Source organism: Macrobrachium rosenbergii, chromosome 3 (genome assembly GCF_040412425.1).
Source record: "Macrobrachium rosenbergii isolate ZJJX-2024 chromosome 3, ASM4041242v1, whole genome shotgun sequence".
NCBI lineage: Eukaryota > Metazoa > Arthropoda > Malacostraca > Decapoda > Palaemonidae > Macrobrachium > Macrobrachium rosenbergii.
In genome coordinates, this window is record NC_089743.1 from 48,685,224 (window position 1) to 48,712,191 (window position 26,968).

The 26,968-nt window shown below is 36.0% G+C and overlaps 1 protein-coding gene across 2 annotated transcripts in view; it reads right to left on the reverse strand.

The window, feature by feature from the left end:
* Positions 1-14,469: 14,469 nt before the first annotated feature.
* The window catches only part of LOC136855498 (GTPase Era, mitochondrial), a 73,627-nt gene continuing 61,128 nt past the window's right edge, over positions 14,470-26,968 (reverse strand). For both annotated transcript variants that reach the window (XM_067132587.1, XM_067132598.1), the window contains exons 7-8: positions 17,450-17,579; positions 14,470-14,701 (exon numbers count right to left, since the gene is read on the reverse strand). In XM_067132587.1, the coding sequence (XP_066988688.1) occupies positions 14,508-14,701; positions 17,450-17,579 (324 nt within the window). In that variant the 3' untranslated portion in view covers positions 14,470-14,507. The remainder of the gene's footprint in view (positions 14,702-17,449; positions 17,580-26,968) is intronic.

A 26,968-nucleotide genomic window follows, 5' to 3' on the forward strand; every position in this document is an offset into this window, starting at 1 on the left:
GGCACACGCACCATTTACTGACTTATTGATCACTGTTAAGGGAAAGCTAAAAGGAATAGTAAGGGAACAGGAAGGGTCCGGCGACTTCTTTTTTCTTTTTTGTTCTCTCGTGCGGGTTCATAAACGAAGGCTGGATTAAGTTTACTAACTCAACACCAGCCTCTTGTGTTAATTTGTTTTTATCGTTACTTTTTGGGGATCACTCGCGTTGTTCTCTTTGTAAAGTTTAACTTCAATGCCAAAGAGCTTTTATTTAAAGCAGTAATAAATACGGATTTAGCAACTGCTTTGAATAACAGTTGTCGTACATCCAAGAATGAGGAAAGAAAATTTAAGGCATAAAATAAAATCCTTATAAATTTCCAATGAACTTTGCGTATAAACTCGCGTACCAAACTTAAGAATCACGAATTCCACAGCAGAAGTAGCATCATCATTTGTTTCATCTCATCCGTAGAGCATCCAATAGCCATGAGTTTAGGGGTCTTGAAAATAGGAACCGTGATAAATTTAGAATTGGAAATATTTGTAAACCTCACTGGATCAGATCTTACTGTACATAGCCCTGCCATCGATGATTCAAGGCTCGAATTATTTTTTTATCCATTGGTGTACCTTTGTAACTTCGCTTCTTGTAATTTACCTTTATTTACATTTACTTTAATTCTTTATTTTTCAATTTTTATACAAGGCTGCACAGAGAAACAGACGTTAAGCGGAAAAAGAAAACACATCTAAAAATTACAAGTGCAAACAAAACTATTCGCGCCTACTGCACATTTGCATGTATATAAATCATAGCGTACGTAAAAACTAAATACTCACGATTACTACACACTTGCAAAATTGTGAAATTCTCACGTACAAAAAAAAAAAAAAAAAAAAAAAAAAACGCCTTCAAACATACATTCTTGGAAGTGAGACACGAAGGAATCCAGCCTCGGTGTCGGAATCTCTTCCGATCTAGAATAATCTCATATCCGGTCCTTGATGGCGATGTTGCCTGAGCGAACTCGCTCACGACATCGTAATTCTTGGGAGATCAAGGGGAAGAGAGAGAGACAAGAAAAAAAAAGCAAAGGAGGAAAAGTATGAAAATAGAATTATATATAATATATATGTATATTATAGATATATATATATATATATATATATATATATATATATATATATATATATATATATATATATATTATATATATATATATATATATATATATATATATATATATATATATATATATATATATATATATATATATATATATATATATATATATATATATATATATATATATATATATATATATATATATATATATATATATATATATATATATATATATATATATATATACTGTATGTAGAATCTACTGGTCACTTTTACCAGATACATATGTAATTGTAATAGCCACACTGCCCTCTTAACTTCTCGAATTCTTCGCGCTATTTTGGTTATGCTTGTCACTACAAAGCCATAAAGATCCAAGTGCAAGAAACTGAAGTGGCTTGGATGTCCGTTTCCCGCGACCAGACATCCAAGCCACTTCAATTTCTTGCACTTGGATTTAGCATATCCAAAAAAGAATTCGAGAAGTTAAGAGGGCATTGTGGCTATTACAATTACACACACACACACACACACACACACACATATATATTCATATCTACATATAGATCTATATATATACTGTATTATGTCTATATATATTATATACATATATAATATATATATATATATATATATATATATATTATATATATATATATATATATATATATATATATATATATATATATATATATTATATATTCTTATGCTGTAGTTTTCATAATGCAGTAATCTCTCCTTAGTCGTTGTGTGTGTTATTGCATAGTGTATAATTTTATGTTCAGATGTGCAGGTTCCATAGAGAGTTAGCTTAAAGTTAATGTGGTTAAACTCTGTATGGTTTATAAGAAGGACGATGTATGGAGTGGAGAGAGAGAGACAGAGGTGGTTGTTCTCTATGGGGAGGCCTTGTTTTCATCAATATACCAGACTGCTGAAATAATGCATTCCTATATGACTCGATCAGAACGCTGTTGGGTGGGAAATCCTATCACGAAAATTGCCTAACATCATTCTGGGATTTTCCATGGGACGATATCTTTTCATTTTATTATAGTAACTAGAGATTCTATTGTTCTGAAACTATGTAATAATAAATTATCGTTTTTAAAGAGTTTTTAAATTAAAAATCTCGTCTAAGACCTGTTCACACACTCGTATGAATGAACGGCCATGTCGTCTATAGACGCCTATACAGAGAGAGTCATTCTGAGCCTGATAACCGTGTGAAGGGAAGATGTGGATGGCTCTCTCTCTCTCTCCCTCTGTCTGTCTGTCTGTCTCTCTCTCTCCCTATCTCACCCTCCCCCCTCTCTCTCTCTCTCCCTCCGTCTCTCTCTCTCTCAGGACTTCGTATGTCCTGTTGTAACGTAATTGATATTTTTGTAATCGATGGTCACTCATAACTTTTAACAGTTTAATTCCTTAGTAAATGTGTCTGAGTCTCTCCCGCCATTAAATTGGCGCTTCGTCGCTACTGCGAAAGGCATTGTTCATAAAATTCAATTTATTACTGGGTGGAATAGGCGGGATGGATTAAAATATGTGAAAATATTTCGTAGTTTATTCTACATTTTTAAGTTCACACTGAATACAAAAGAAGTTGACAGCGATTTATATACAAAAACAGAAGGTGTGGGCGGGGTTACAGTTTGTTCATCTGGGCACCATGTTCTTTAAACAAAAAAGACAGGGACAGAGGATCAAGGGATAATCCAGGGTGGAGATTAACATTCCTGGTGGAAGTAGCTTCAGTGAAGACAGTCTCTAGCAGATTTCTTTTCCAATGGTCGTTGACCTCGTAGATAACCGTTGACTTATACCAGTTCATCCCATGGCCTATCTTAAGCCAGTGATCCACAATGCCATTATTTGATAAGCCTCTTGAAATGGCATATTTGTGTTGGGAGCTTCTTACTTTTAGTCCTTTTGATGTTTGACCAATATAAATCTTATTACATTCTTTACAAGGAATACTGTATACAATATTATTCGAATTGGGTGGGCTATTCTTAATAAGTTTATTTCTCAAAATATTATTATATTTAAATACTAAGTTAATATCAAAAGTTTTTAAAATGGGCACTGCAGGAATGAAATTAGGTTGAAATGGTAAACAGAGAATATTCTTAAGTTCGTTGTTATCACTGGTTAGATTATAATATGTCTTTTTTGCTTTATTTTTACAAAATTCTAAAAAATATGGAGGGTAACATAATGACTCTCTTATTTTATCAATAATTTTAAACGCCTCCTCCAAAAATTCAGGACTACAGATTCTAAGAGCTCTAAGATACATACTGGAAAATGTTGACACCTTAATTAGATTTGTCTGCTTTAGTAATGTGCAAACTTTTATCTTTCTTCGTTTCATGAATTGTATCTATAAACCTTTTCAAGAAATTCACTATTTTACTAGGTATTTGAATTTCCCGAAAAGGTTTATAGATACAATTCATGAAACGAAGAAAGATAAAAGTTTTCACATTACTAAAGCCGACAAATCCAATTGTTTTGTAATAATGGATAAAATTAGCTATGTTGAAAAAATGGAAAACTTATTATCTGATTCTAGTACTTACAAAAACTGCAGAAAGACCCATTAGCTGATGTCATAAAAAGTTTCATTTCTAAAATAAAGTACTAAAGGAATTCGGTTCAATAAAAGAGAAAATGTTCCACGATTGGCCCATCCTTACCGTACATGTGCGGATTAATCAAAACCTATAAAAGAGATTTTCCCATTCGCCCCATTTTCAGTTCAAGCGGCCCTATTAATCATAAACTTTCTAAATATCTAGTTAAATTGCTATCACCTGTTCTGGGTACTATTTCAAATTCCCATTTACAAAACTCTGTTGATTTCTGTACTAGACTTTCCCATATTGAATTGTCCAGTACTGACAGATTAACCAATTTTGATGTGACATCTTTATTTACTGAAGTTCCTATTGATGACTTCAATATTTATCACAACATTTGGACTTGTATAGTCTAGAATTACCTACCAATGTTATTATTAATTTGATGTCCCTTTGTATAAAAAATTGTAAATTCACTTTCACTGGTAATTTTTATGAACAAATATTTGGTATGGCTATGGGGAACCCTCTTTTTCGCCACTTTTGTTTAACATTTACATGGAATTCTTTGAGTCTAGACTTATTCCAAGGAATCTCTTATCTGAGGTGTTTTGGGTTAGATATGTAGACGATTGTTTTTGTATTGTTAAAGAAAATGTAAATATTCCCGATTTCTTGCAAACAATTAATAATCTTGTACCATCCATAAAATTCACAATAGAATATGAAGAAAATAATTGTATACCATTTCTGGAAGTCTTAGTTATTAGAAATAACACCAATTTTTGTTTTAAAGTGTATAGGAAACCCAAAAATAATTTGTCATATATTCATTTTTACTCTAACCATGCAAAACATTAAGGTGTCAACATTTTCCAGTACGTATCTTAGAGCTCTTAGAATCTGTAGTCCTGAATTTTCGAAAAAGGAGTTTAAAATTATTGATAAAATAAGAGATTCATTATGTTACCCTCCATATTTTTTAGAACTTGTAAAAATAAAGCAAAAAAAAAAGACATATTATTATCTAACCAGTTGATAACAACGAACTTAAGAATATTCTCTGTTTACCATTTCATCCTAATTTCGTTCCTGCAGGGCCCATTTTAAAAACTATTGATATTAACTTAGTATTTAAATATAATAATATTTTAAGAAATAAACTAATTAAGAATAGCCCACCCAATTCGAACAATATTGTATATAGTATTCCTTGTAAAGAATGTAATAAGATTTATATTGGTCAAACATCAATAGGACTAAAAGTAAGAAGCTCCCAACACAAATATGCCATTTCAAAAGGCTTATCAAATAATGGCATTGTGGATCATTGGTTTAAGACAGGCCATGGGATGAACTGGTATAAATCAACGGTTATCTACAAGGTCAACGACCATCGGAAAAGAAATCTGCTAGAGACTGTCTTCATTGAAGCTACTTCCACCAGGAATGTTAATCTCCACCCTGAATTATCACTTGATCCTTTGTCCCTGTCTTTTTTGTTTCAAGAACATGGTGCCCAGATGAACAAACTGTAACCCTGCCCCCACCTTCTGTTTTTGTATACAAATCTCTGTCAACTTCTTTTGTACTCGGCGTGAACTTGAAAATGTAGAATAAACTACGAAATACTTGTTCAAAGTCCCGGTTTTCACCCACCTTCTGACGTGGGCTTAGTAATATTCTCAAGCACACGTTCCTTCATGCTGTATTGATATATATATATATATATATATATATATATATATATATATATATATATATATATATATATATATATATATGACTTTTTATCACATCACCGTGATTCATATACAATCAGTAAGCTACAAACGTCCTTTAATATCAATTTTCTACCTCAGAAATAATATTTTCATATGTTATTGAAGGGGAATTTTTTAGTTGATAATTATCAACTAAAAATTCCCCTTCAACATATATGAAAATATATTATTTTATGAGGTAGAGCGAATTGGATATTAAAGGACGTTTGTAGTTAACTGAATATATATATATATATATATATATATATATATATATATATATATATATATATATATATATATATATATATATATATATATATATATATATATATATATATATATATATATATATATATATATATATACATATATATATATATATACATATATATATATATATATATATATATATATATATATATATATATATATATATATATATATATATATATATATATATATATATATATATATATATATATATATATATATATATATATATATATATATATATATATTGTAACCGACAGCAAATTGATTTTAATCTAGAATGGAAGTTCAGTGCCCTATGCAACTCTCTCTCTTTGTATACACTTGTATATATATTCACGTTCATTATGTGTGTGTATGCCTACATTGATACGTCCATATATATACCAATTACGCTCTCACCGACTTGACACCACTTTGTCATCTCAATAAATCTGTCTCTCCCCATCTGTCAAGGTATCTGACCTGTTGAAATGCCTTTGTCAGGAAGAGAAAAGAAGCTTAATTTGGTCTTAAGTCTCTCGTGCTGGAAGTGGATTCTCTTGCTCCTTCAGGACGTGATGGCTTAAGAATGATTCATCACTATTATTGGTAAAGGGAGGTCCCATTTAATACTTATAAGAGCTCGACTGGACTGGGCGTGTTAGGTACCAACAAGCACGGAATTTTAATGTGTTAGTACCAGTAACAGTAATGGTAATTGTAACAGCAGTGTTGGTTGTAATAATAGGCTGGATTCTTGTTGCTTTATATTTTTTCAGAAACAAATTTTCAACTCTGCTGTCTTTCTTCGCATCGTTATTTTTATTATTTTAACACCGCCTTATACAATTAATGATACAGTAAAAAGCATCACAACGTTTAGATGAGCTCCAGGTAGTCAGAATGCAGTTAAAGTGCCGCGATATTTGTACATTTACTAGACTAGTTTTATCTTTATTAGGTTATTTGAACATTGATACTGTTACTTTTATTAATTTTACGAAAAAATATGAATAATTAGAAATTAAATTTTATGTCTACTGAAAAAATAACATTCTTTTTAAACTCATCTCGTGGTTTTTTCCTTCATCAAAATATTTCTGAAATGTAGCCCAAACGATTCGTTGACGATTTTTCTAATTCTTTCGTCAGTGTCGTCAAAACCATATCTCCTCTGGCTGTTATGGTGCTAATTGGTGTCATAGCCTATAAGGAAGAAGCCTTTTGGTTGATGGCTATGCCAGCATCGTTGAAAAACGAACTGGGAAGCAAATAATCACACTTCCACCTGACGCCGGAGACGCAACCTGTCATTGAAAAGTATACCTTAGTTCAGTGGTCTTCAAACTTTTTAAGACCATGGCCCACTTTAGGCATTTCCAAATATTCATGGCCTACTGCCCTTCAGATTTAGCATATAAATTATGTTCATAATAAAACATACGATACCAGGTACTTAAGGAACTTTATTACATTTTCTTAACATGATCAAAAAGAATTTTCATAAATACATTATATGGTAAATGTATCTAAGAAATTTTCATGAAAGTTAAATTTAATAATCCAGAAATCAATGACTGAACTTTGATTATTGTAAATAAAATTCATATACTGACCTTCTGGCTTGAAACATGGCCAAAAGATAAACATAAAACGCAACTTCTCTGCTGTTCATGGTAACCACTGACTCAGGTAAGGCAGCTAATGAGATGGATGTACTTGTTTCATATCTACAAGCTTATCAAATCGGGGGAGAATTTTGGACAAGACACATCGCATGTCATCCTCCACCTCTAAGCGGCTTCTTGCTTTTGTTTTGATTTGAAGTAAGAGAGAAAAGCCTGATTCACATAAGTGAGTGGAAGAGAAAGGTTGAAGTGTTTTTAGCGCACGCTTACCAATTCTAGGGTATGATGCACTTACTTGAGCCCAGAATTCCTGTACAGAGAGCTCTTTTTGCAAACACTGTATACCAGAATCAAATTTCATTTCCAAGTATTCATCTTGGTCAGGGTCTGGCACAGAATCTGGCTCAATATTAAACGGATCTGCTATAAATGACAGATCTATGGACTCAAGATCAGGGAAGTATCTGGAAAATTCTTGACCCAAATATTGAAGGTGGTTGATTGTTTCATTTTGGAGACAAGAATCTAGTTCTTTTTCACCTTCAACAACTTCACAAAAATGCTCAAACATTGCAAAATTACCGGCATTAATTTTCCTAACCCAGTTCTGGATCTTAGCAATGAAGGTGCACAATGAGTCAACAAAATGAATTACAGTTTTGTCTTTACACTGAAGTTTCAGATTTTTATTTCTTTTGTTTTCATTTTATTCTCTTATTTTTTATATAGTTAATTTTTTTTTTATTATAATCTAGTTAAATGTCTGTGGCCCACCTGAAAACCAGGCCATGGCCCACAGTTTGAAGATCACTGCCTTAGTTTAACTAGACCACTGAGCTGCTTAACAGCTCTCCTAGGGCTGGACTGAAGGATTAGATTTATTTTACGTGGCTAAGAACCAATTGGTTACCTAGCAACGGGACCTACAGCTTATTGTGGAATCCGAACCACATTATAGAAATGAATTTCTATTACCAGAAATAAATTCCTCTTATTCTTCATTGGCCGGTCGGAGATTCGAACTCGCGGCCAGCAGAGTGCTAGCTGAGAACAGAACCCACCCGTCCAATGAGGAACTAACACAGCACAGCGAGTGGAAGAGCTGGCATGGACGTCGACTTTTTTACAAAACTGCACCTGCTGGTTCTCTTCCCAAGAAGAAACTTGGGCAAGAACACTGTAGACCAAACAAGGCACTAGACGGGAACATAAATTTAACTGACAGTTGCTGGGAATCGATTAAAATTAGAAAAAAATAACAAATGTAAAGAAATAAAAATAACAAATTAAATTTATTAAAAAGTTATATGTCCAGTTGGAAAAAATATCCACCTATAAAATATATTTGTTCGGTGGCTGTTGGCCAAATGCCCGTCTGTTATCTGTCTGGTCCGGCCATGGGTTTATCAGTTGTTGAAACACATTTATTTATTTTTTTGCTTGGCAAGCCATCTCCACAGCTTGAGCCGGCAGTTTGAGGTTTGCTGTGAGGCTCCAGATATTTGAAAGACTGGTGTTAATGACCGAAAGAGCAAACGTGAAGCTCTCGAGACTAGGCTATTGCAGTGTTTAACTTCACACTTTGCAAAATGCCAAGTACAGTAATTCACATTTCTCTGCTATATAAAAAATATATTTTAAACATAATAAAATCTTTAATAAATGTTAAACGTATTTTTATTTGTCATTTCAGTCATTCTTCCAGTGAAATTCAGGTGACATCACAAATTATGTCAAATACTATGCAATTCAAATATTGAGTTCTAAACAAGCAACATTGCATTAAAGTAAATTACTGTGCTGAAGTTATCTTTCAAGAAATCATAGGAAAATAATGGAAGGGCAATTTCTAACCATTTTGTAAATTTTTAACATATACTGTATATATATATTTTTTTATTTTTAACATATACTTTATTAATGACAGAGAACCATCTGATAATGTTACGTCCCAAAGTTAGGCACGAAATCTTGTCACATTGGGGTAACATGATTGATTTTTCTTAGCACAGTAAATAACTTATACTGGTGTTTAACAAACTCTATAAGGATGGCCATGGTCCATTCATACCCTCGGTTTATTCCATGACAAGATCTAAAGAATTATTCTTTAGACTTGGTCTAAGGATTCCCAGCCTTTTTAAAACGACGAGCACCCAGCGGTTTGTGGGTTATTGCGAGAGCAAGCACCACCATAATCTTGGAATGTGTACAGTAACCCAATTAGTATGACATATTTTAAATACCACAGCTGTAGATTACTTACACAAGTTTCACAGAGGGCATGTGTTCCAACTTGGTATTTATTAGGAAGTTAAGTATTTACCGATAGGACGTTAAACATACGAATATAGACGTATAGTGGCATACACATGGGAAATATTTGTGCCGTAAGACAACATATCACTGAATACATTGCATTAATTTTAATTGTGACTAATTAATTTATAAAAAAAAATTAAATAAAATTTAAAAACATTCAAAATGCTAATTAAATCACATTTAGTATGGACAATTAAAGTAAGTTACACAAAAGAAATGTGCACAAAACCATTTACCTCATGTTGCACATTGACTGACTCGGGATATGTTTGCGCTTAGCGTGATTATTTTACTCCAAGTTTTTATTATTGAAAATTATAAGAATAGCACAGTAAAACCATTATTCTGTTTGTAAAACAGGTTAAAAGGGAAGTTTTGAAAATAAAGTTTTAGTAAAATAAAAAACAAAATAAATTTTTTTTTGAATGAAGGATATGTTGATCATTACATTAGGCGTGTTGTAATATACATGAAAAACAGTAAAATACAATTCATTGCTGTTTTGCACTACAGTATATCTCACAAATTTATTAAAATGAAGCACTCTCTGCATAGTCGAAATTCATACTTTAAAAATATTATTTAAAAATTGAAAAAGATTGTTTTTGCAAAATATATATATATATATATATATATATATATATATATATATAAAAATATATATATATATATATATATATATATAATTCCTTCAACTAATGGTGTTAACTATCCAGAATCAGGATGACCCATTGTAAGTGAAAATTTCCCAGGGGAAATTCGTCTGTGTTATGTTTATTGTACAATAAACAAGTTACGCAGTTTGCATATATTAGTGAGCTGTTATCAAAAAATGGAACACTGGCGTTATTGTCTGATTTTGCAAGGGTAAATGAAGGTCTGTCAACCATTTTTCCCCAGCATAATAGAAAAGCTACTCCTGGTCTTGACAAATAGGAACTCAATAGGAATTTGTTCTGTTCCCATTGTCTGAACTTATTACAAAACCGTGTTTCGAGTGGTGTGCTAGGCCCAAAACTTGAACAGTAGCTGTCATCTTTACTAAGTAGACTGATGTGCAATAATGTATTTTTGCCTTTTGTCCATCAGTTTCAGATACGGCAGTGTAGCCAACTTTACCATCCATTTTGGAGTTCTGGTGGCTTCTTCTGACTGCTGCTTTGTATTGATATTTTTTGAGCAACACAAGATTTCTGATATCATCCATGGTGGAATGAATGGTGGCCTCACATAATTTTTTTGATGTTGAATTCTTTCATCATCAAACTTCTCTGTCACTTTTGGAAAGGTTTGGAGGATCTTGCACCAAACCTATCTAAGTTATATTCCCTAAGAATCTTATATATTGTATTCTTTAGTTAACTTTTTAGTTGTGCAGCACAGTTCCTCTCTTCTAAGCTGTAAAGGATGTTCACTACAATAAACACAGGCTTTCAGTGGCCAATGTTGTAAAAGCTCCATAGCATATTGGCAAGCCCATGACATGGACTACATCCACCTCTTTCAGTTTGGAGTGACAAGCTGACATGGTGTCATCTGACAGAAGTCCCTCCCTCCACTCCAGCAAAGAAAGTTAAATTTGACTGACTTGCATGAAATCCACCTGGCTGCTGCTCTAGATTCCCCAGAAAGTCCAGTGGTTGAGCAGGATGAGGACACCTTCGCCGAGAAGCTAAAGTGGATTGTAGTAATGACATCTTGAATCCTGAGGGGTGATGTACGCCACAAGAGGTGTTCTCAGTATCAGACCAACCACCAGTCACCAGTAAGGTTGGGCAGTGCCACCTCAACCTTCAAACATCTATTTGCAGGAAGTATGCCAAACCTAACTTCTTTGACCTTCTACATCCAGAAATGAGACTGGAGATTTCATAAGGTTTCAAATTGCTTTATGCTCTAAACTTTTAACCTTAAAAGTTACACAGGAGAATTTCTTGTTTTTGCCAGTTGGCAAGAATGGGCTTTAAGGCAACCAGCATTCTTTTCTTATGGACTACACAGTTGAAAAATATCCAAGGCCAGGAGAAGTGTACCCTCATTGGGCAGATCTTCAGTTCATGTGCTTTGCATAATTATCGTCATGTTGGCAGTTCCCTGTTGAAGAGGAAAGATGTGGCTCTGGAAATTTTTGAATTGTGTTATCCAGCGCTGTGAGAGATTAGTGATTACATGTACTATTCAACTTTAAAAGTGTTCATCCCTTCACAGAGTCTGAGACTGGCAACCTGGTGGACCATTAATGGAGCACAGATGTAGTAAAGGAAGTTGTATATGGCTCCTCATCTTTTTACAGCCGCATATTTACAGTTCCCAAGGTAAAAGGGGGTTAGCATCCCATTATTGATCTCACTGATGAACCAACACCTCAAATACCCTCCAGACTTCTTTTAGAATTAAGACGTTTTTCTTTGTTTGTTAAGCCATCTGAATAAGGAACACATAACATCTTTGGACCTCAAGGATGCATATTTTTTATGCTCTGCACCCAGATTCTAAGAAGTCAGTATCTTCAGTTTTTCTGGGTAGGAAAGGTGTTCAAATTTAAGGCACTTTGCTTTGGAATAGCCTGTACACAGCAAAGGTTCTTCATTCTTCAGTTTCCCGTAGCAATATGGGTGCACAGGAACAAAAATTTGTCTTGCAAGTGCATAGATGACTAATTCATAACAGCATTGAGTCTAGACGTTCTTTTCCAACACTTACAGTAACTTAATGTAGTCTTATGGTGGGTTTGTGGAGTTAACAACTGATGTCAGCCAGTTTTTATTTTAAGAGAGGTAAACCTTAAGTGGTTAAAGTTGTAATTGTCTGGGTCTTGTGGTAGTAGCAGGACAAGGTATTCCTCTTTCTTGGGAGGGTTATAGGCTATTAGACCTTTCATCATCACATTCTTCTCATTACCTTGTTATGGCATCCTAGACAATGGAGTCCCAGCCCGAGAAGAACCCTAAAAGAGTTCAGAGGTCTGGTTAAACAAATCATTTATAACTAACTAACTAACTAGACAATGGAGATGTCTGGGGTTATCAGCCTCTGTGTCACACATGATGAGTAAGTTTCTTTGCATGGGTGGATTGCTAAAAAGTATGTCATGATAACATACAACTCTTGAGTCTTAGCCCCAGATAGGTCTATTAGTGTGGTATGTGTATTTTCCAAAGACTTATTTACTCTTCATCGGGATTCTAGCACTTAGACAAAACTGCCAAATCTTGTGGATTAGAATTGCTTTTTGCCTCTAATGTCAAGCACACTGTGATTCCTCCCTGCCTAAACAGAGGTTCAGGCACTGTGGGTTGTTCGTGAAATAAAGGCAATTTTTTGCAAGCAATTCTAATTTTTTCATACAAATCCATTAATTACACAAATTTTGATGTCATCCCTGCCCCATGTTTCTTGTCAAAGGTGCAACTATACAAAGAATGAACTAGGTTGCCAGCCAAGCAGCAGTGGACCTGTTAATAACATACGGAATGCATCTACAGTACTTCTTTCTTTAGAGAATTCGTGTCTGGGACATTTAGTTAACTTGTGAAATGACCAGTATTAGTAATGGGCTTGTATAAAAACTAATTTTGCTTTCCAGAAATTAAAATTTCACTAAACTTTTATTGATTAATAACTGTTATTAAAGCCCACTACAGTTATTTCCTGGTTTCTAAAATGACATTCATAACACAATCACTAACTCACTTTTCCGAACAATTTATCAAAATAAGAGTTCACAGAGCTGGCTAATTTTAGAGTGAAAATTTTCATTGGTGATATAAGAATATCAAAATTGATAAATTTCTTTACTAGTAGCTCAATAACTAGCTCTCAAAGGCATCAAGTTATACAGTAATAAGTGACATGCTTAGAAGTGAACTTTTCTCATTATAAAATTGTTACCAAGTTGCTATTGTAAACTAAACATTTTTCAGAAATTCCTTTGATGTCCCAATTTATTCAACATTTTGAAGCCTCAAAAATTGTGCATTATTATTCTTGCAGGTGACAGATCAAAGTTTCATCCAGAGAAATGTGTTATACATTTTTCAGAAACAATGTGAATAAAGGATTGTGCAGTAATAGCAGCCAAGGGTTGACAAAGTTAACTTAAGTGCCATGGGCATTTTGCTATCAACTTTTCAACTGGCCATTTGCTTGAAATGTGCTTAAAGGTTAAATGGATTTTCATGTGAAATCACAAACTGAATTTTGGTCCTAGTTAATTGTAAAGGTCAATATTGCTACAGTAATATAAAATAAGTTTAATAAAACCAAAAGTCATATTTATCTACTTTAACAGGCTTACCCAAAGGAATTACTCTTGATTGAGTGATAAAATTTAAATCAAGGGTACGATTACAAAGGTGGACACCTTAGAAGGAGGAGACCCAAGGGAAAGGATTGAGAAGTAAAAATGCAGAAAGCAATAAAGCCAATACAACTGGGGCTGAAGGGAGGGAGCATAGAACCTTTAAAACAATCTGCAGTGGGCTTTATATGTGGTAAGTTAAGTTATTCAAATGGGGAAAATCACTTTCAAGAATAACCAGTTGCATACGGATATTTCCTACTTCTTATCCGTGCTTATTGGCTGATAAACATAGCTAGTATTAAGTTATTTTTATTCATATTATGTAGAAAAGCTGAATGGAAATTGATGATAGTGATCTACAGTGCTGCAATATTATAGATCTTATTGTCTTACACATGACAGCCAGCTCTGAGGGGTTATGTTGCTTATGCTTTAGATTATCTTGATGCAAACAATTAACTCCAAGGGGTCAAGTTGTCTATGGTAAAGTTAAGTTAAAAGCCCATTTAATAAAAAATTATTTTATTTACAACATTACATATATTAGTAAGATTTTTTTTTCATTGAAGCATCATATACAACATTTATTTTCAAGCACACCCGAGTGCGAAATGTTCTACAAAGTTCTTCCTCAGCTTCTCTTATAACATTAGCAATACGAAATCCTCCAGACCCTACTATAAATTGTGTTAATCCTTTTCTTCTGCAGCGCACTTGCACACTTATGTTCATCAGCTCTGGAAAATGATAGAGCAAAGCATTTTGTAGTTTAAATAATATCTCTATTGCCTTGCACATACAGTAATATAAATTGATTTATTATATCTCTATCTGTACAAAGAAATTTAAGTTTCACAAGAACTTTTAGCATATCAATATTGACAACAAGCAAAACTTGAGAAGCATTCATAATTCTATAAAATACACCCAGTAAGGCAAAAAATCATGAGCTTAAGCCAAAGCAAAAATCAACAGAAATATCCAAAATTGGCTAACGAGAATATTCCACATTACACTGGTACACTGGCACCTCAAGTTATTGGATTCTCTTACTTACCAGATGTATCGCCAAAACCCGGAAAACAAAAAAAAATTATACTGCATTGTATTTTTGCATTTCTGGCTATGCAGATAAACTATGTGCAATTATTTTTTCTCCTAGGGTTGAAAGTTATAACTAAAGTGTTCAATATACATTGACAATGTAAAGTACCTGCTGTACAGTGTTAAATTTACAATTAAAAAAGGGTCTTTTTAAAAGGGTAAGTGTTACTCTGATCATCTGGAAATCACTTGCTCAGAAATTCTGAGATGTTTGCTTAAATCCAGTGTAATATACTGTACCTGTACAGGAAATCACACTACTGCAAATCATTGTTAATCAAACGTAGGAAAACAGCTTCTTACATGAATGTTTTAAACTTACTGCTGAATGCTTTACTCTTTCATTGTGTGAGCTTGTGCTCTGAAATTCCACGATCTATGGTTAAAAGAAGTGGGAGTACCTCAGCTTACCACTTCCATACCCCTTGAGTCTGAAACATCACAGTTTACTGTATTATGTACAAATGGGCCCCATTACCTGTCTATACATGCAAGGGCATTACATTACCAAGCACTACACACATATGTGGTGCCTCTCCTTCAGTGCAGAACAGTTTTGTACATGATACTGTAGTTACAGTATATATTTTTTCAGCCTGCATATGTATGTGCATGCTGCTTTTAGGTAAAAAGCCACTCTCTCTCCCTCTCTGCCAAAAGACATTTTGGTAAAGAATTTGGTGTTTGCCTGCCCCCCCCCCCACTCTCTCTCTCTCTCTCTCTCTCTGTTATTCTTTATAAAAAATAATAAAATATTGATGGGGAGATGGAAAGGCCAGCAGACATACAGTAAGTGTGTAGTTTATCTTAATGCAATGTGCACATGTACATACAATACACACTGAAAAATATATGTAACAATACATTACACTACAAAGTACAATACTGTACAGCACTGAATAACTCTCAATAAAAATACTGAGAGAGAGAGAGAGAAGTTGGGGTGGGGAGTGACACAGTAAGTGTATATATAAACAGAGAGAGAGAGGTGGGGGGAAAAGTGCCATAGCGAGTGTGTAGTTTATTGATAAGTGTTTGAAATGACAGCTGTGGAATTTAAAAATGCTTTACTGCCAACTCTAAAACTGCTGTCTTCCCTGCATTTAAACATGTAGACATAACATGTGGAATACAGTGGCACCTCAACTTAAAGACCTTGGGGCATCTGCCCTTCCCAATAAGATTGTCATATAGCCTATTTGATACAGTACCCTAGAGCCAACTCACACAGCTTATAGTGAACAGCAATCACATATAAAGTAAAAGCCTATCCTAGCCAGTATTTTGTAATTATCATTCAGTTTAAAGTATTAATTTATTTGACTAACTTCAGAGATACAAATAAAGAGAAAATTGCTTCTAAACGTATAATACACTGCTGTAAAGTTTAGGCTAACAAATATCACAAAAATCTTACAAAATAAAAAAATACTATAAACATCTTTGTGTCTGTTTTAACATAAAAACTACTAAACACTTCACTTAGTGTGGCCCCCCCCTGCTAGTACAGAAATTTTGTTAAATTACAGAAAGGTAATATTACATAATGTACATAGATTTTTCTGCCTGTGTATACTTGCATGTGCATACGTACACAAAACTTTTTCAGTGTATATGTGTGTATATTTAATGCAATGCTTAAATATACTTATACACACACAGTATACACTGAAAAAGATGCTTGTGTGTGTATACACATGCAAGCATACACAGACAGATAAATATACATACAGTATGTAATATTGCCTTAATGTAATAGGTACAGTGCTATACTACATTAAATAAATTTAAAAAAAATTGCTGTACTAGCAAGGGGGCACACTAAATGAAGTTTCATAATTTTTATGTTAAAACACAAAGATGTTTATAGTCTTTTTTTTTTTTATAATGTAAGATTTTTGTGAATTTCATACATATATTGTAAGCAAAGTAGACAGAACTATTGTAATTAGCTGTGCATTCGTTAACCTAAACTTTGCAGCACTGTAATGTATGTTTAAAAGCAATTTATTCTTTACACGTATCTCTGAAATTAGATGATAAATAAATTGATTTAAATTGAATGATAATTACAGAATACTGGTTAGGATAGGGTATTACTTTATATGTAATTGCTGTTCACTATAAGCTCTATAAGTTAGCTCTAGGGTACTGTATCAAATAGGTTATATGACAACCTTATTGGGAAGAGCAGATGCCCCATGGTCTATAAGTTGAGGTGCCACTGTATTCCACATGTTATGTCTACATGTTTAAATGCAGGTAAGACAGCAGTTTTAGAGATGGCAATAGAGCAGTTTTAAATGCCACAGCTGTCATTTCAAACACTTATCAATAAAAAGATGATTTTTTGCTCATCAGAACTAGTCAACTTTTCTTACCTGATTCTGAAACATCCCAGAGCTCAATATCAAATTTGACTGTGTAAGGTATTTCATTCTTGAAGGTTTCTAAGAACTTTTCCCTGACTGTCATCAAAGCTATTTCTTCTGGGTTCTGATCTGTTACAACCTGTCAACAAGAGACTACTGCTGAAATATAGACCCACTGATTACTATGATAGACTTACATTCCATTGCATAAGTGCATCCTGCAAATGTACGTTAACTTTTAGGAAATAGTGGATTTCCACATACACTGCCGAGTACTTTACAGGAAAAATGACAAATTTTTAATTAATTTGTATTTTTCCTAGCATACAAACCTGAGATCTTTACATATGGATAATCTTTGGTGAAGCTGGAAAGTCTGGCTGTTAAACTTTTGCAAGGTGGTTATGGTAACAGTTACCTAAGGTAGGGGTGGGGGTACTGCCCACCCAACCGTATGTATTCAATCTCTTCAGTTTACCTTTGGCCCAGGTAAAAGAATGGGGGGTGGTAAGAGGTGGGCCTTTAATGTAAAGATCTCAGGTTTGTTTGTTAGGAAAAATACAAATTAATGAAAAATTTGTCATTTGTTCCTACACGAATACTATCCCTTGGTCTTTACATATGGAGACTTACTATTGGAGGGAGGATTCCACATAATTCTCTGAACTGACTGGTAGTTCGGCTCACCTGGTATTCTCCTGGTCATGAAAGAGCAAAGGAAGGAATACCATACCTCTGATCTGTTGAACATGTGTGATGTTCAACTGCCAGACTTCTGGGCACTTCGAATACAAGGAAAGTATGAGAAAACCCTTGGTTCGAAAGGTATGAACGAACCCACAATGTCGAAAACTATGTAGCTAAAAATAATCAACTGGCTTGCCCATAGTCAGTCCTTCACTCTCCTTGCTAGAGAGAAGGTAAGAAACGCAATTCTTAATTGAAACAAAACTGGATTATAGACAGGATACTCAGTCATGCAGATCACCTGCGTGCACGCCAGTCCAGCTCGTGACAGCTTGCTCATTCTTCCTCTGTCCAATGGAAGAGGACGGAAAACAGGAGGAAGGTAGAAAGCCACTCCCGCCCACACCTTCTCTTTGTAGCCACACACCTTAGGCAAGATGCAACCTGTCCTTAAGAGCTGGGTCAACTACATGATTTCTTGAGCAACCACCAAGGATGACCACCAGGAAACTGCAGGGTACATTTGGAAGGTCATTCCCCTAGGCAGAGAAATGATATCTTAGCCTATGGTCAACACTCCAAGGTAAGAGAACATGCATGTGAATTTCACAAATACATTCTATTCTAGTACTTGAACTACATGTCCTTTCTAAATGTGACGGACATATGGATGAATCTGCCCTCTAGCAATTTTACCTGAAAAGTACTGATGTCCAGTAGGAAGTTTCACGGTACGCTCGGTTGATCCGTTCCCTAGCTAGAGAAAGGATCCCTTTGCCATCGTTTCTCAGGAAGTTCGAAGCTAACGAAGGAAAATGATGAATCAAACTGACCACCTTCGAATATTTAGAATAAGCAGATCAGAACAGAGCCAACAATAGGAAATCGAGAGAAGAAAGAGTATGATCAATCTTTTGAGGTTGAGTGAGAACCGGAAGTCAAGATTAACCATCCTTTTGCTTGATTTCAGAGAAAAAGTGTTGACATTTCATCCATCTCGCTTTTGATTCCTTGTTGGCCATCGTACCGAAAGTACTTCTATCTGTCCGAGTACTACCGCTGTCGCAGACTGACATGGAAGGACACTATGACCTTTGGGGACCATGTTTGTATCGTGGTGTCGTCGTTATCATGCTGAGGATTGTAAGCAGCAATTACTGCCTACATCTCCGCACTCCTCACAGGAGCCTCAGACACCCTTCTTTGAAAATAATTTTTAGAACTTAAGTCTCCAGATCAGTTGATAGATATATCTGTTCAGACAAGAAACTAAGGTATCTATTAATACATGCCTGATATCATTCCTTTCCCATTTAGCTAGAGAGAGGAAGGGTATGCCACTGAAAGACACATTTGTGTACAAAACAAATGTTATATAAAAGTTGGAATACTTCTGATAAGATTTATCTTCTTAACTATCTCAGTAGAGAAGAAAGCAACTAGAAAAGAAAGAGATCAGTGTCTTGATCAATTCCACTGTCCTTTTATCGGTAAGATCTCATCGATACCGGAAGTGAAAGTGGTTTAGCATAGCTAAGAAACATTGTTCAAAGTTCCATGAACATAAAAGTTCTTCTCAAATATAAGGAGATCAGTCCTCTAAAGACTACAGCAAAGTCCACCATGCTTTGCAGCTAAGACTCACCCACTGATTATGTCACAACCATTCCTTGAAGTTGATTGGTTGGCAATGGTTTCGAAAAGTTGACTAATCTGTGGTTCTTTTCATCTTCACTTATTTTGTAATTGTTGTTTTACTGAGCTAAAATACGTTCTGCTGATTATCAAAAGGAAACGTTATATTATCCCCTGAAATAAAATCATAATACTCATCTCCCTGAAAATGGTAAAAAAAGGGAAAATGTGAATGAAGTCAGAAGTGTTCCACGATGCTGCAATGTTGTGTTTAGAAAATGAGGTCCACCTGAATACGGAGGTGACACAGGGAATGTCTGCATTCGAATAGGTGCATTTGAATCACTGGACAATGATAATTACCGTCTGATATTGTCAGGCGTGTTCACCATTCTAAAGTTAACTCAAAGATTTTCTCAGAGCTATGCAGACTGGTATTTCATATTGATTTTAGGAATTTTTACTACATTTTAATAGTCACAAAATCGATTTCATTGCAATCGTTTACACATTCGGAGGGATGACAAGCAGTGACTGTACTGTACAAAACCAGAATATGCCTATGTTTAACTTAAAGTTACGGTATGATAGGCTATACAAGTCATATTGGATATAATTTGCTGAGAACTTTCTTAAGGACATTATCTCCTTTCGAAATAACAGGACCATAAAAAATCACATAGACCTTTAATGTTCTATGTCTTTATGACGTTTGGATTACAGGCCTGTCTTATATTCAGCCGTCTTATCATGGTTCTTGTTGTGGTTATTCTTGTTTTTGTTGCTGCTGTTATGGTGCTTGTAGTGTCCTCGAAAAATTTTCATATGGTAACCTAACATTGCAGAATAAACATAGACCCATTCATAAAATACTGATGTAAAGAATGATCTGCCTACTCTTGTTAATTGAAATTTAGAAATTTGTTTTAATTAAAAGTAATCGAGATCTTTATGAATATAGTCTACGCTAGAATATTCTCCTAACAACAGAGAGAGAGAGAGAGAGAATTACTGACTCTTATGTGTCCTTTTGTCCAACAGGGTAATATGCAATATCCCCCAAAAGCAAATGAATCATGGGCTACCTGCAGACTGGTTTGGATCATCTCATGCATAACTTTTTCAGCTATAATTTTTTTTTATTTCATTAAGTATCATATGATGCCTTCCTACCATAGCCTTCATTTTCATAGAAATGCTACAGCAGCCTTATATTCACTCATGACAGTAATATAATTTGTTATCCCTTTTGTAAATATATTTTCAATATAGTTCACTGAGAGCAGTCTGATAGTTGTGTGTAAGGCTGAGGCAGTCCTATGATTGATCTGTGAGTGCCATCGGCTATGTAAACACAAGTTTTACTTTTATTTTCTGTAGTATAAGTGGTATTACAATTACTATGGCCATCCAAGCATGTACGTGTATGTGCACTTGCTTATACGTGTACATTCCACTTTATGCATATATATTATATATGCATATATTAATTAAAAGCTACTCTATTTCCAACAGACATGGGTAGAAAACTATTTGCGATAAGAAATTGACGTGTAGGTCGATGCCCTGTCACTGTCTCAAAATATAAGAATCTGATGTGTACGCCTATGCCCTGTCATTGTCTCAGAATATAAGAAATTGATGTGAAGGCCCATGCCCTGTCATTATCTCAGAATATAAGAAATTGCTGTGTAGGCCCATGCCCTGTCAGTGTCTCAAAATATAAGAATCAGATGTGTACGCCTATGCCCTGTCACTGTCTCAGAATATAAGAAATTGATGTGTAGGCCTGTAAGAGCCTCGACGCTGTCTCTTCCAAACACGTGTGTGCTCGTGTGTTCGCCAATCGTCATCCATCGGAGTGGACAGGACAAAACGGGAGCGTCTCGTTTTCTTTCTCTACAGGAACGCGATTTCAACCATACAATATTTCCGTATGTTTCTCCCTAAGCATTGTTGCCTTGATGTATGTACAATCACCACTACTTGCATTGCCATGCAAGCATTCTAATCATGTACTCATATTGTTCCAACGAATCTTCTGTATCAAACTGTGTGTATGTTTCTGTTTGTGAAGATGCCAAACGTCTCTCCATTTCACATATGTTATGCTACTGCATTGTATTCATTTATCTGTCTTGAATCTCATGCAATTAGCCATATGTAGAATTTCCTGGCCTTTCCATTGATGTATGTTTTAACACCGTCAGTTTATGTGTCTCAATATCGCCGTCTGTTTGTCTGCTGACAAACACAGATGTCTGAATCTTTTATCTCTGTTTTACCTGTCTGTGTGTAGACACTACTTTACCGCTCGCACGCGTCAATAACATTTTCGAAGATTCTGTACGAAAAGCCTAGAAAGGAACTACCAATAAACCAGTATACACCCAGCCAGTATGTCGCTCAACACCCAGTCCTTGCACTGGTGATCCCCGAGTGACCTGAAGGACCCGGCCGACCGAAGATGACGACCCACGCGCTGACAGACCCTTCGCTGCCTCGCTGCTTCCCACCACTCCTGAGTTCTCAGTAGAAGTCCGACCCTCCGAGATGACCCACCCCACCACTGGAGCCCTGGATGCCCCCTCCAGGAAACCTGAAGCCGCCCCCGCACTCGTAATGGATGAGCTGACCAACGAAGGACCAGCCAACGTCATCCTTCAGCCTGCTGCCACCCCTCTCGAGCTGGCTACCAAGGATCAGCCACCGTCATCCTTCAGCCCTCGAGCCGGCCACCGAAGGATCATCCAACGTCACCCTTCAACCCGCTCCTGTCCTCCTCGAGCTCCTGCCGGCTGGCACTGTCCTTCAGCCTCCTACCCGCCCCTAGTCCAAGCCCTTCGAGCCAACTACAATTGTCGGCAAGACAATTTCCGCATCGATGCCTCGCTTTGGGGGGGAGTACTGTAAGAGCCCGTCGCCCCGACGCCGTCTCTTCCAAACACAACCACACCACTCCCTCTGTCTGAGCAGTCGTCTCAGAAGCCGAGCCGATTAATCAGACGTTACCCACGTCTTGGGGGAGAGTATTTGTAAGAGCCCGACACTGTGTTCATCAATCGTCATCCATCGGAGTGGACAGGACAAAAAAGGAGCGTCTCGTTTTCTTTCTCTACAGGAACGCGATTTCAACCATACAATATTTCCGTCTGTTTCTCCCTAAGCATTGTTGTCTTGATGTAAGTACAATCACCACTACTTGCATTGCCATGAAAGCATTCTAATCATGTACTCATAATGTTCCAACGAATCTTCTGTATCAAACTGTGTGTGTGTTTCTGTTTGTGAAGACGCCAAACGTCTCTCCATTTCACATATGTTATGCTACTGCATTGTATTCTTTTATCTGTCTTGAATCTCATGCAATTAGCCATATGTAGAATTTCCTGGCCTTTCCATTGATGTATGTTTTAACACCGTACGTTTATTATGTGTCTCAATATCGCCGTCTGTTTGTCTGCCGACAAGCACAGATGTCTGAATCTTTTATCTCTGTTTTATCTGTCTGTGTGTAGATGCTACTTTACCGTTCACACGCATCAATAACATCTTCGAAGATTCTGTAAAAAAAAGCACAGTAAGGAACTACCAATAAACCAGTATACACCCAGCCAGTATGTCGCTCAACACCCAGTCCTTACAGGCCCATGCCCTGTCATTATCTCAGAATATGAGAAATGCTGTGTAGGCCCATGCTCTGTCATTGTCTCAAAATATAAGAAATTGATGTGTAGGCCCATGCCCTGTCATTATCTCAGAATATGAGAAATTGCTGTGTAGGCCCATGCCCTGTCATTGTCTCAAAATATACGAAATTGATGTGTAGGCCCATGCCTTGTCATTATCTCAGAATATGAGAAATTGCCGTGTAGGCCCATGCCCCGTCAGTGTCTCAAAATATAAGAATTTGACGTGTAAGTCTATGCCCTGTCATTGTCTCAGAATATAAGAAATTGACATGTAGGCCGATGCCCTGTCAATGTCTCAAAATATAGGAATTTGATGTGTAGGCCTATGTCCTATCATTGCCTCAGAATATACAAAATTGATGTGTAGGTCTATGCCCTTTCACTGCCTCAGAATATAAGAAACTGACATGTAGGCCCTTGCCCTGTCATTGTCTCAACATATAAGAAATTGACGTGTAGGCGCATACCCTATCATTGTCTCAGGATACAAGAAATTGATGTGTAGGTCCATGCCCTGTCATTGCCTCAGAATATAAGAAATTGACGTGTAGGTCTATGCCCTGTCATAGCCTCAGAATATAAGAAATTGACATGTAGGTCAATGCCCTGTCATTGTCTCAGAATATAAGAAAGTGACGTGTAGGTCTATGCCCTGTCATTGCCTCAGAATATAAGAAATTGACATGTAGGTCTATGCCCTATAATTGCCTCAGAATACAAGAAATTGATATGTAGGCCCATGTCCTGTCATTGTCTCAAAATATAAGAAATTGACGTGTAGGCCCATGTCCTGTCATTGCCTCAGAATATAAGAAATTGATGTGTAGGCCCATGCCCTGTCATTGTCTCAGAATATAAGAAATTGACGTGTACGCCTAATCTTTCAATGATATTAACATCTGACATGGCTGCAGAAATCTATGCTTCATTTCAATTAATGTGGTCTATGTGGGATCGCTTATTTAGGCTAACACCAATTTTAAAAGAAAAAAAGCAAGATGCTTGTGTATTGAGGCTGCACATGATAAAAAAAAAAGATGCACAGACAAAATGGTTCATGCATGAAACTTAACATGACTGAACAGAGTCAAATCCAGTACTGGTAATCATTTGGACTGTTAACTAGTGTGATGTCATTCCCCCTTTGAGAGCTAGCCAATCACTGGTATGCAGTAGGCGGAGCTTAGCTGCAAAACTAGGTGGACTCTGCTATAGTGCTCTTGTATACACGATATTGGTATTATCAAGAGTATCCTCTCACATGCCATCTTACATGTAATAAATCCAATGAAATAAGGACTAAGAAATTAATTAATTTACTTTAGTATGATTCACTGTAGGCAAATTTGCCTCTAAAACCTCTCTCATCACTACCTTTTGGGGGAAAACCACTTTAACCTCTTTCTTGTCCAAAGTGCTGTCGGAAATTCCTTAATTCCAGGTGTGGACCCAACCTGAAATAATCGTCGCCCGAGGCAGGTCAGCAGGTGGGCTGAACATGAGAGTTCCGCCATCTTGAAATTGCAGCCACGCTGCCCGCACTTCCATGTGAGCCAAATCTTAGAATTGTATCGGCGGCCCCAACAGACGGAGATCCGTCCCTTGCTCCATTAAACTGCCTGTTTTCAACATGTGACTGGCAGTATCAAAAGTAACTTTTGTTATGAACTAATTCACTTGACCTCCCTCTCACTGGCCCTCATATGAAGAGAAATTCAGCTCCTAAGAAAGGTAAAGTACCAGGATTTAAGGTTTTTTCGTCAGCCACATTCCCTATTTGCCTTCAATGAATTTATCTTTCTTTTCACAATGCAATATACCTACAGTGAGACCTGTATTGCTTTTTGTATTTTGTGCTGCTTAATTTGCAAAGCATTTACGAGAAGTGTAATGTAATCGTATGATATTCGAGTCACTGGAATCGGGTTCAGTCTAGGCATCTTCTGTGCAATTCCTCGATTCCTTCATTACAGTGCTAGTTTTGGTTGAGTGGCCATAAGTGTTTTGATTGCAGATTAGGAGTATTCAGCTGTGGATCTGTGTATTATCTTGTGTGCGTAGCGGCCCCCACTACCTCGTTTTCAACTCCCCTTGAAGCAGGCAACCCATTCTATTCCCTCCAGGAAATTCTCCATCATTTGCTCTTGTCTTATTGCACCAGAATTACGCTCCCATTCTTCTGATGTGTTTTCTTTTGCAAATATAATGAATTAAGTTAAACCCCTGAGTTTATCTAATCACACCCCTCTTGAAGTAGGCCTTCAGCCTTATTTTGTTGTTTATACTTTTATCTGTCCTCAAGGCCAGAGTCCAGATTTTTGTGGTAATTAAGGTAAGTTGCGTATCATCCTAGTACACCCCATTAATCTAGCAAGACCCCAGCTTTAACATTATAACAGTATTAAAACCAGTCTGGCAGTAGAAACTGATAAGGGAAAGTAGGCACCTTCAATCACTTCACGTTGCCAAAGAAGTGGAACTCCTGTACCCGTACATGGGCATATACTCCAGTGACGGAACTTGTCTGACATACATCCCTCATTCTGGAATGTGTCTGATTGACGTCTGTGTTGAGCATGCTACTTGCAATCCCATTCATCAGCACTGTATACAGAGAATATGATAGGATAACCCCAGGGGATGTCCTATGACAAGATGATCTATGCATATATGTGCTGAGTATTCTACTGCTAACTTGTGCACTGTCAACAGACTTCGCACCATTGACAGAGGAGATGTCTTAGTACTGTCAATGGAATGTACAGTACATCAACAGAGGAGACATCCTATGAGATGATCCCCTACAATGACATAAGTTCAGTATGCTACTCAAGAGAGGAGCTACCCTATGATGATACAACAACACCCCTCAACCTTTTTCTTGACTAAGGAACCACCATGGTGCCGTTTCAGAGAAACGTTACGTAAAGCATAAAGACTGATCTTAATGCTTGAAGGCACAAGAAGAATGAGGATATTAAGTCGCAAAAGTCTGATTAGACTAGGATAGATAAGGGTAGGCTAAGGTGGGAATTATACCTAACCTACCTAACCCAATCCAAACTCTTGAAGAGTGGGAAAATCATCTTTTTGTAGAAGTCACGAACCGGAGAACATGCTTCGGGATATTGAAGAGCAAGTTTGATAAAAACAGGTTCAAACTAGGTAGGCTATGCTAAGAACTCAACTACTTAGGCTAGGCTAAGTAAGCCACCAAACCTAATCTCAAAGTTCTTGAGGAACAAGATATATTTCCTCATTTGTTTTTAGCCAAAAAAATCCAGAGGTGTTCTCGAATCCTTTCTTGCTTAAAGGATCTTCAACAGAAGTAGGAGCAATCACAGGTGGGGATTTAATCTTCTAAATTTTTGTATGAATATTACTGAACTCATGAATGAGATCAATAACCACTTTGTAAGAAAAAAGAAAATCTTATTCTTCATTTCCTCCAATGGTAAACACCATAAGGAAAAGGGAGAGAAAGAGAGAGAGATAGGTCCAGACTGGAAACAGA